Source organism: Orcinus orca, chromosome X (assembly GCF_937001465.1).
Source record: "Orcinus orca chromosome X, mOrcOrc1.1, whole genome shotgun sequence".
In the NCBI taxonomy this organism is placed as follows: Eukaryota; Metazoa; Chordata; class Mammalia; order Artiodactyla; family Delphinidae; genus Orcinus; species Orcinus orca.
Window position 1 is genome coordinate 67,303,310 of NC_064580.1, and position 11,992 is coordinate 67,315,301.

The window sequence follows — 11,992 nt, forward strand, 5'->3', positions numbered from 1 at the left end:
TAAATGTTATTATTTCCCTCCTTTTGCCTTAGTTGTGTTCAGCTTGTGTTTTTTTGTTTGTTTGTTTGCTTGTTTTTTAGTTTCTTAAGGTAGAAAGTTGGGTTATTGGTTTGAGGTCTTTCTTCTTTTTCTTCCATTACAGGCTATTACCAGATATTAAATATAGTTCTCTGTACAGTAGGTCCTTGTTAGCTTTCTTCTTTATTAATATAGGCCTTCACAACCATAAATTTCCCTCTAAGGACTGGCTTTCCTGCATCGCATAAGTTTTGTTATGTTGTGTTTTCTTTTTCATTCATCTCAAAGCATTCTCTCATTTCCCTTGTGATTTCTTCTAATAACCATTGGTTATTTAGAAATATTTAATTTTCACATATTTGTGAATTTCTCTAATATTCTTCTGTTATTGATTTCTAATTTTATTCCATTATGAGGACATACTTTGTAGGATTTCAATCCTTTTAAATTTATTGATGTATATTTTATGGCCTAGCATATGGTCTATTCTGAAGAATGTTCCATGTTCACTTCAAGAATATGTGTTCTGCTGTTGTTGGATGCAGTGTTCTAGAATTCCGTGATGTCTAGTTGGTTTATAGTGTTGGGTGGTGTGTTTTATAGTTGCAGTTTTTAACAGTGTTTTCTCTTTTACTTGAAAAACCAATAAATAGGAAACAAGTTGATAAAACTTTAAAAAAGGCAGGAAACTACTAGCTAAATCAACATATAAAATGAAAATGAAAAATTTCCAACTTGTGTTCATATATTAAAATACGTTTTATTTTTAAATTTAGTTCCTGTGGAAAACAGTTTTTAATAAATTATAAACATTAAGAATAATTATGCTTAACTTCTTATTCAATTAATTGATTAATCATAGTTGGTGAATATAGTTAAATGGGCACCATATACATTTAGTAAAATTTAAAGGAAAAATACATTAAACTGGAAAACAGAAGACGTGCATTCTAGATCTGGCTCTGTAACTAACTTGCTGTATGGCCTCCATGGAGAATCTGACTTCTCTTGGCAGCAGTGTCTCTATCAGTAAAAATGGACTATTCCAGCTACAGTATTTTTTCTATGGGTCAGAAAAAGCATGAGATTTGAGAGAGAGACTTAAGTTTGTTTTAGAACTTCAGTTTCTCCAAGTGACCTTCGCCTCCCTAGGACTTGGTTACTGGACCTATAAAATGGGGAGAATAATATATACCTTGCTAAACATTTGTTAGGTTTAAATGAGATTTCATAGGTAAAATAGCTAGCACAGAGTGTGGTGAACAATAGGTGCTTGCTTGTTAAACATTTAGTTGTCTTTTCTTTATGAGTAATCAATAAAAAACTGAATAGAAATAATAGTAATAATAATGATAGTTGCTATGCATGTCTGTGCTCTTTTAAATGATAACCAACCTGAAAGTTTGCACAGCCATAGGGAGTAAAAATATTAATTCTTATGTAATTCTTCTAATTTTATAGGCTAGACAGTGTGAGGTAATAATGGAAATTTTCTAGAATATAAAATACAAAAGAAGGTATTAAATTGATGTCCCTTTTATTCTTTGTGCAAAACTATATCCCTTGGAGAGTTAGGCAGCTTTTAGAGCAATGATAACACTCTAACTTATAACTGGGCTTGTTACCTTGATATTTATTATCTCATTTTATCCTAATTCAGTGTCTGAGATATAATAGAATTTAACAATAGACTTTATTGAGTAACTAAATTACTCTTTGCAATATTTTACTAAGTTAGGCAGCATAAATAACACCATCATAATTTTTCCTTTGAAGAAACTGAGCCTCAGAAGAGAGGTCAATTGTCTTACTCAAGGTAAGAGGCCAAGTTATAAACTAAATCTGAAATTTAGGTAATCCTGACTACTCCTCTGCTCCTCACTTGACCTCACCATGTGGCAGGATTAAAACTTCTTAACCCTGGCCCTATGCATTCTCCATATATAAAACAACATATTTATTGTTTTCAAAAGGCTTTAACAAAGTTATTAAATTAGTGTAAAGAGGATTTCTCATCTACTTTTATTCTCCATATGAAAGGCAGTGAAGAGAAAAGCTTCTTATTGCAAGTTATTGATGATTAATTATCTGTGAAAGAAAAGGGCCCAGAAAGAGAGCAGACCTGGAGAGGAGACAGGGAGTATGAGAAGGCTGTTGGGACCACCAATTTCTGGTATTTCCATGTCAGAAATCTTGTTTTCTATATTTTATTTTAGCATACTTATTTAAAAACTTTTGGAACATATTAACATTTTCCATTAAATATTGTTAATTCTTAAGTGTTATTTGTCTCTGATTGGTCTCTCCCTCACTGCTTCAAATGCACGTCCAATTTTATAACAGAAAGCAATATTATAAAAGTAGAAATTGAAATATGGAAATTCCCTTTGGTATTCACCTTTTTGATGCCTTTAATAATATTGACATTTAACTGTCTTTTCTTCTAATAATCAGAAGAGTTTCACTGGTAGTGCAGCTGGTTCACTTTTTGCCTATTATGTGGTATCTGTGGTATAACTGACAGGAAAAAAAGCAATGTGAAAGGCTAAGAAAAACAGTGAACTCAGCTATAGAGTTTCAGACATTTTGTTCTGTGTGGTTGTAAAATTTCATGCTTTCTTTTTCTCATGCGAATTCTAGGTTGCCAGATGTCCTGTGCGCATATGACTATTCTGTATTTCTATGCCATGTCCCATTTTCATCGGTGTCGGAAGACATAATGGTCCTCCCATTTAAGCCAAGTAAGACACAGTTAGTTGACTACTGTTGGCATTTGTCACTTCTCCCCTCCCCCACCAACCTGGTTAGAACATGTCCCACATTCTCCAAACTAAAACACTTCACCAAACTTTCTCACATATTAGAATCACTGTGTGGCAGAATAATAACTGAAGTGAGAGCCTTGTTATTCATATTAAATGATGATGGCAGTTGTTTCCTACAGATATTATGACTTACTCAGAGGCCACTACAGTTTGATCTTTTAACTTTCAATTGTTTTTTACCTAGAAATCATATAAATTGGAAAGGGAATCGATAACAGTCTTATGAGTTTTAGTTTTTAATTTAGTTTTATTTTGGTAGGGACATAAATATTAGTCTTGTTCTAACTTGTTTTCTTTAGGTTGAGTTAAGTAGATGAAGAAACAAGCTCAGACCAATTATATTATCATTTAGTTGATATGCCCTAGGAAGGAATTGTCATTTTAAATAACATAATATTCTGGTAAATAGAGTGTTGGTATATATGACAAAAATTATTTTTCCTGTTTTCAAATAATTTGATTATAATAATATCAAAAAACTACTTAATACAATAATTATATTAAACTTAATTGGATCTTGCTTTGATTGACAATATAGAGTACCTGGCATGTAGAAGATACTAGAAGTATGTGAAATTGAAATTAATTTAAACAGGCGTTTTAATGTCTTGAAGGTCTTTGGGATCATTATTACAAACATAAGCTATCATAATACCTTTTATTTATGTAGCATTTTCAACTTTCATAATGTTTTAAAAATTTTTTTAATTAACAAATTTTATTGAAATATAGTTGATTTATAATGTGTTAGTTTCTGGTGTACAGCAAAGTGATTCAGATATATATATATATATGGGTTTTATATATATATTCTTTTTCATATTCTTTTCCATTATGATTTATTACAGGATATTGCTACTGTGCTATACAGTAGGACCTTGTTGTTTATTTCATAATGCTTTTTAAACATGAGATTTTTCATTTGATGCTTTCTCTAATTCTGTTGGGTAGGTAAAGCAAGTATTGTATTACTCATTTCATAAACAATATGGGTTGTATAGCTAGTAAGTGACAAACTCAGGAATTTAATCTTAATCTCCTGACCCCTAGTGTCCTGACCCTTATATTGCTCTTGTATTTTAATATTTCATATCTAGAAATATGCTAGATATACATGTTTATTGTATTAAGAATGTTTAAAATCATCTATCCCTAAAAAAACCTTTTAAAAACATAACTTTAGAAATATACAGGTACTTTAAGAACTGGAGCATGTATAAATCCTTCTATGGAATGACCATGACTACTCCAGGCATACTTTAATAGCATGAAATATGAAATATTTGTTAAGAAAACAAACTAGAAAGAGAAGCTACTAAAATGTATAGCTTTTCCTGTTAAAGTTTAAACTTAGAAAAGTTAGCTAAAGAAGGAAGTTAGCTAAAAAAGTTAGCTAAAGTTAGCTGTTTTCTCTTTATCTGTGCCAGATATTGCAGAATATATTTTTTCAGAAAAACCTCTCCAGTTAAAGTCTTTAAAATTTAAAACTGAAAAGCCCCAAATGGAAAGGTAGTTTCTTATAATTCATGAACATTTATCTGTTACTAGACTGTAGAAGTTTTGCTGGAAGGGACATTGTTCATTTATGTTTGTGCATATTTCATTGTCTTGCTCATAATAAAAACTCAAAATAAATATTTGAAGAAAACTGGGCTTAATTTACTTTTAATATTTTACCTTTGATGGTTTGATCCATCTTCATAAAATCTAAGAAGGTAAAAAAGAATGGGGGTACTTTGTCACGTTCTCCCTTATCATTTTCCACATCACACTGTCAAATTCCTAAAATATAAACTAATCACGTTTCTTTTCCACTTAAAAACCTCCTAATTTGTGAGATAACGGGCAAAGAGGAAGGAGAAACTTCTACTTTTATTTTATAAACATGTGATATATATGAATTTTTTACAGTGAGTGTGCATAACTTTGCAGCAAGAGAGAGGAAACACACCCAAATCTAATACAGGGGAAAAAAAGAAAAAGAAAAACAAAGACTCCAGTCCAAATTGCCCACAAGATAAAGTTTGAACATCTTAGGTCGATAGGAACTTCCAACTTCCTTGTTAATCTTCATCTCCCCACCTACACACCCCCACCCTACACAGATGTGCACATACACCCCTACTCGCCAGTGAAATAGAACTATCTTTTCTAAAGACACTGTGATTTGCCCTCCAACTTGCTTTTTTTTGTGTACACTTTACTCAATATAGAAAGCCCTGCCCTCCCACTTGTTTCCAATCAGATTCATTCAAGACCCAACTCAAGACACACTTTTCCAGCCTATAACAGAGTTAGTGCTCTCTCCTCTGTATGCCACAGTACTGTGTTACACAATAGCTTCCCCCATTAAATTTTGGTCAGAGCAAGAACCATGAGTCATACGGTAGATATCTTTGTACCTCTCTTCCTCTTCCTTTTTCATCCTCTTCTCCCATGCCTGTGTCTGACACACAGAAAACATTCAGTAAGTGCTTGTTGAATTAATAAATAAATGAATGCATTAACAAATTAATATATTTTTCTAACGTAGTAGAACTCATGTCTAGTGAAAAAATATTGTTAAATAGTGTTAAAAATATTGTTAAAGAGTAAAGGTCATTCAGCCTGAGAACCAGTGTGGTGTATTGGATAGAACTTCAGCTTTGGAGTGAAACAGATCAGGGTTAGTTTTTAGCACCCACCAATTCCTAGCAGTGTGACCTTTGGCAAGTAACCTCACCTCAGTGAGCTTCACTTCTTTGATTTGTATAATGGGGCTAATAAAATCTACCTTGAAGACAGTTGCAAATACATAAATTACCTAGCTGGCAAAATCCAAGTGCTCATTAAATGGTAGTTATTATTGTTAGTTTTATCAGCTTGTACAATGTTTTAGTTTGGTATATTTGATACCACCACACATTTGATTATCTATGCTAACTGTCTAATGCCTGCCAAATTTTTCTCCTTGATCACATTGTAAACCTCTCATGTTATACTTTAGACATTGTCCACAGTACCTAGCTCAGTGCTGGCTACATACTCGAGTTTTAACTACTGAGTTAGAATTGTAGCTTATGGTGAAAAGAACACTGGATTTGGAGTCAGGAGATCCAGGTAATGCTGAGCTATGTTAAGTAACTTTCCTTTCTCTGAGTCTTCTCAGCTCCTTTATTTGTAAAATTTAGGGAATAGACTTCTTGAGTCTTTTACAACTCATAAATTCTGTGATTCTATGATTAAATAATTGATCCTTTTCCTGAAATAAAAAAATGTACTGTAGTTAAATAAGCCTCTGCAGCCAGATAGAAAAATTTAGAGCCCAGGTAGGTTGACCAACCATCCCAGTTTTCCCAGAACTGTCCCAGTTTTAACACAGAAAGTCTTGTGTCCCATGAATCCTCTCAGTCCTGGGGAAACCAACACAGTTGGTCTTCCTAGCTTCAGGTAGTTTGACAAATAAAAGGTATTTTTCCTTTATAGAGGCTTACAACTTTTTTGTCTTGAATTCTACATTGACAACTAGTGTTGGGTTTTGGTGGTAGAGATGAGCAATTGAGTAGGAGAAAAAAATAAGAAAATCCCATGATGTATAAATGAGCACCCTTCTCTGGGTAACGATAATTCAGTGTCATTGAATCAGTCACTTTGGAGAACTTTTATGTACCAGGCACTGTATTAGGCTATGTTGTTAAATGTAGGCATGTAGAAGATTCTGTCTCTGCACCCAGGCTAAGTATTTGTGTGTGTGGGGGGTTAGGTTGGGGAGATATAGTACATATACCTAAGAAATGTCCCCACATACCACAAGGAGGTATATAATGAAGAAATATGTTAGACTGTTCAGGGAAGAAAGAGGAAGCCAGTGAGACTAGAAGATGTAGAATTTAAGGCTGCAGAGGATTTGGATTGGTAATGGAAGTGGCTAGGTAGACAATCTAAGGGGTGTTACACATGCTGCTAGTTAGTGCACATGTCCTACAGGTAAATGACTGCTCATGGACTTCCAATTTTCATGAAAAAATACCACTAGTTAAAAAAAGGAGGTTCTCCAAGAGGTTCAAAGGGAAGTTTGGGGTGTGAAGGGGTTGGGGTGAGATCAAGGGAACTGGGGAAACAGAATTACTTTTCAAATGGTCCCTGCAATTTTTCTTCTGAGTTTTCCTCTACTTTTTAAGGTTATCTAACTTCAGTCTCTGCTGCCACAACATTGTTTGTTTCTCAACACCGCATTATGGATATTGGCATGCTATAGGGGAAAGGGCAGAGGCTCCAAAAGCCTAAAAGGCCTCCACTACTTGCTAGCCTTATGACTTTGGGCAAGTGAACTAGATTTGCTGGAGCTCTGGTTGCTCATTGATAAAATAGGAGCAAGCATACCTACTTCACTGGGTTGTTCTGAGAAATAAGGAAACAATTAATGAGTATAATATGCCTGATGTAGCTGGAAGATATTAGGGGCTCAATGAATGGTAAGTTCCTCACCTATCTCCTTCTAGGGTTATGATCATATATTTGATTATTTGTCTAAGTAAGGGGCAAAATCTCCTTCAAGTGGCCTCAGTAAAAGACTCCCAAAGGAGAGTTGGAAACACAGAGGAAACATACTCCTCATATCTCTGGAAATTCCTGGAGACCTGGAGATCCAGCCCCCTCCATCCACCCCTACAACCCTGTAGTTTGTCTGTTTGTGTGATTTAAGTCAGGACAATAGCCCCTCTCAGGTCCATAAGAACATAAGTTCCTTGACTTGACTCTTCCTGTGTGTCATGCAAGCAGCATGGCTAGCAGAGCACGTACAGTTGGCTACTAATGATCTGCATGTGTTGAAAGCTGATTCCTTCCACCCTACTCCTGTGCACCGACAAGAACAGATTAACATGCATAAGCTCTAGGGCAAATTTTCCTGCTGCAGGGAATAAGATTTTGTCACTTTACCAGGAAAGCTGGGTCACTGAGGGGTCTTATTACCTTCTCCAGGGCCTTTCTTTGGTTAACTTATGAAGTCCAAGAAGGTTGCTTTCAAAGCTGCTCAGTGTCTCTGTCAGTGCACCCCTTATTTTTGTAGGAATTTACCCCTCCCCACACCCCTGCCCTCAGCACTCCCTAGCTCTCCCCTGAACCCTTTTCAACCTCCTTTCAATTTCCCCCAAACCTTCTTCTCAACTTTCCCTCTATCCTCTCTCTAATCCCTCCATACCTCATTCAATCTCCCTCCACTCCAACCAGCCCCCTACTTTCTCCATCTCCCTATACCCCATCGCTCACTGACCTGTCATTACTCCTGGAATATTCAAGCTTTGAGACTCTTCCAATTCCCTCCCTCCCTCCCAACTTACTTCTGTCTTATTCTCTTCCCTCAGCTAATCCAATAAAGAATTAAAACACTAGTAGAAGTTGCCCATGTTTATTGAATTTTAAAAAATATCACTTGCAAATTTATTTTCTTTATTGAAAAGATGTTGCAATTGTGATAAAGAAAATCTTGATAAGGAAAAAATCAAATCGGTCTAACAACTATACTTTTTCAATGTTAGTTTCTATTATCTACTCTCATGCATATTGTTAGTATAAATTGTAATTAAAACATCCCCACATTAATGCAGGGTTCAAAGAGGGGGGCATGCAGGGTTGGCGGAAAAAAAAAAGCAGCTCAAAGTCGTCAGGTTAAGTCCATGATCCGAGAGGCAGGGTTGTTGTACAGGTAGCCTTAGTTCATTGCCAGAGATTCAGTGGAAGATTCCGGGAGCAGCAAACGCTGATGACAGCTGAGGTAACAGAAGACAGGTTGCTAGGAGCAGTCACTAGGACATAGGATCTACCCAGCAATTATTTCATCACGTCGTCTTCTATTCCACCTGTGCCTGAAGCAATTGTAGTGACAATAACGGGATGGAAAGGACACAGTGCGGGTACTCCACTCGATGTTAGGATCATGTGTTTCAAGCCAGTGGATTCCAAGAATCAGAGGGTACCTTGGCGCATGAATAATGTCAAACTGGAGCTCTTCAACGTGGTTTCCAATTTTAACTTCAACAGGTGGTGTTTCCTTGGTTATGGGTCCATTAATCAATGGACGGCCATCTACGGTTTCGAGCATCAGAGGAAAGATGTTATTGCGGATGGGCAGCTTCTCTCGAAGAACCACAGAATGGTCAATGCTGTTTCTGTAGGAGCCTGAATCCACCATAGCTTGCTCGAAAAACTGTCGTCTTCCCAGTCGGATTTCAACAGTAAGCCATAGAGTACGAGACATGGATATTGGAAGTGAGGGGGAGGCATATTTGTAGATTGGCCCGCCCGGGTTCCCCCTTACCGCCGGGCCTCGATGTTTCCCGCCTGCTGGGCACGATGAGGCTTGACAGGGCAATTTCTGGCGAAATGACCAGGATAACCACAGTAGAGGCACAAGTGGCCTTCACGGCGGCGGGCTCGTTCGGCTTCACTGAGGTGTGGGCGATTGCTTGAAGCCTGCACAGGATGGTTTTCAGCTGGTGGACTATCAAACCCAGCTTTCTCCTGAGATGGACTTGCCTCTTGTGGACTTAGATCAGGCTTACCACTTAACTTCTCTTCTAGTGTGATGCATTGGGTAATCAGGTCAGATAGGTTGGTGGCTGGGTTTGTGTGAGACAGTTCATCTCGTATAGAACTGGCAAGCCCTTCCTGAAATTGGATGCAGAGAGTGCTTTCATCCCAGTTTAGCTCTTGAGCAATGATGTGGAAGTGGGTCGCATACTGGTGGACATGGTCCTCCCCTTGGCAGAGCTTACGGATGCGGTGGTTGGCATCTTCCATGTTTTCTGGATTGTCAAAAGTATCCTGGAGCACTTGTATGAAACTTTCAAATTGCTCCAGCAAGGGACTTTGGATATCTACTAAGGGCTGGAACCACTTTCCTGCTTCACCTGAGAAGCAGTTGCCAACAAAGCTTACCAGAGCTGCTTCGGTGGGATACAGGTGCCCTCTGACTCTCATGTAGCTATTCAATTGAACCAGAAACTCAGGAAGCTTCTGGGCATCCCCATTGAAGGCTAAAGGGTATTCTAGAGGGAAAGCTTCAGCCTCTAACCCATTGGAAGACTGTGGAAACTCTGAAGCTGCTGATGTTTCAGCAGCTGTTAGGCTGTCCAGGGACTCCTTGGCTGTTAAGAGTCCTAGGAACTCCTGGACATCTGAAGGATCCTGGAGCTCCTGGGGGGCAAGAAACTCAAGGGACTCCAGGTGAGTTGAAGTGTCCTGGCATTTTGGTGCCTCCTGGAGCTCCTGAGCATTTGGGGGATCCTGGAGCTCTGAATTCTGGGTCCCGGGGCCTGCTGGGGCATCCTGGGTATCTGGAGACTCCTGAACCTCCTTGAATTCTGTGGGCTTCTGGACCTCCTGGGCCATTGGGAGCTTCTGAGGCTCCTTGGCCTCTGAGGGCTTATGGGATTCCCAGGCTCCTGCGAGCTCGTGGACCATTGGAGGTGCCTGGGGATCCTGGGTTGCTGGGGGCTCCAGGGACTCTGGATCTGCTGGGGGCTCCAAGGATTTCTGGGGCTCCTGGGCTGCTGAGGGCTCCCAGGATGGGAGGTCCTGAGACTCTCTTGGCTTCTGGGGCTCCTTGACCTCTGGGGGCTCTTGGGGTTCCAAGGCTGCTGGGAAATCCAGGGTCTCTGGGGGTCTCTGGGTCTCCTGGGCCTCTGAGTGCTTCTGGAGTGGTTCATCCTCTTTGGCTGCTTGGGGCTTCTGGAGCTCTGGGATCTGGGACTGCAAGGCAGCATTTTCCTCCATCAGCCGCTGCACTTGAGCCTGCAGAATTTCATTCTCCAATTTCAGAGCAATATAGGAGGCTGCTAAGTCCTCCACCATCTTTTGAGGAAATGGACTTGGTTTGGCAGTTTGCTGCCAAGAGAGAGTGGGTGAGCGCTTGTGAGGTCTTTCTAAAAGCTCCTCACAGGCAGATGTCAGGCTCCTTGAGTTTTCCAGAAAGTGGGGATTTGGGCCCCACCAAGGTTGATTAACAGGAGGTCACTGTGAGCCCCCGGAACTCAGCAAAGAGAGGTGTCAGATACACTGTGAAGAGAGTGGGATCTGAGGATCAGAAACTGTGGAAAGCACTCATTCAAAATAAATCATGACAAAACTTGCCCAGCAGTGCTGGATTTCTTTTACTATAGGCTCATATTCATGAACTGGGTCATATATGCTGGCTCTGACCCCATGACATTTTAAGAACAGCATCTGACCAAATCTGTGTATTTATTTTGCATTCTTCTTTTGAAAGTGAGCATTATATTAGAAGCAATTTCTCCATATTTTTTCCTGTTTTATATAGTCTTTAATTTCTAATGTCTGCCTAATATCCCAATGTAACACTTGGATTTTAACAGCTGCTTTCAATGACTAAATCAAATGTTTGAGCAATGTGGGGATTTTAAGTTCTGTGGTGGGCCAACCCAAGAGATATTTTTGGGTGGCTGGGGTAGGAGGTAGGGGGGAGCTCTTTCTGACACCTCAGAAATCATACCACATAAGTAACCACACAAGGCCAGCCTCAGGAGAAAACAAGCAAAAGTTGACAAAATATATATATGCGCTCAGCAGACACATGCACATTATTTATAAAATGCCTCAAAATAGTTAAGAAAATAATCTTTATAAATGTACATTACCATTCAGAGACTTAGTCCAGGAGCTCGGCTGTCTGCGTACCCATCGCTGAGAAGGGAAGTGTGTGAATGACTGTGGAGACTTGCCTTTTCTGCATACACTGAACTCAAACAAACACACCCACTCCCAGAACACGTTCCAACTCTCCTCTCTAGCGTAGCTATTTCGAGTGTGGAAGAGTTTTTTTGACAGTACCTCTCAGTTTAGCGCAGCAAGGAAAGTAGGATGTTGCGCCCATGTGAGGCTGCCTCATGTACTCAGCCCTTGGTTACTTTAATAAATATTTGGCCAGGAAATTGGGAGTAATGCCACTGCCCTTGTGAAAAGTTGCAAACATTTCTGAATGACCACAGTGGTTTGGGACTTTATTTTTTATGTCCGTCTAATGTAACCTCCCATCACTCTATCCACACTGGGCTGTTTGTTTAATTCTTACTCAGAGAGCAGCCTGCAGCACCTTAGTCCCTTCCCCCACCCACCTACTCAGTCCCTAGGGTCCCTCCCTGCAATGTTTT

General features: G+C 39.0%; 1 protein-coding gene across 1 annotated transcript; it reads right to left on the reverse strand.

Moving 5' to 3' along the window:
- Positions 1 to 9,129: 9,129 nt before the first annotated feature.
- RTL3 (retrotransposon Gag like 3) lies at positions 9,130 to 10,815 on the reverse strand. Its single transcript, XM_033406912.2, has one exon. It carries the CDS (start codon positions 10,674 to 10,676, stop codon positions 9,138 to 9,140), a length of 1,539 nt encoding a protein of 512 aa, XP_033262803.1. The 5' UTR covers positions 10,677 to 10,815; the 3' UTR covers positions 9,130 to 9,137.
- Between the last annotated feature and the right edge of the window lie 1,177 nt (positions 10,816 to 11,992).

Excerpts from the sequence above, each read along its gene's own strand:
- RTL3 (XM_033406912.2), bottom strand. The coding sequence starts at position 10,676 with ATGGTGGAGGACTTAGCAGCCTCCTATATTGCTCTGAAATTGGAGAAT.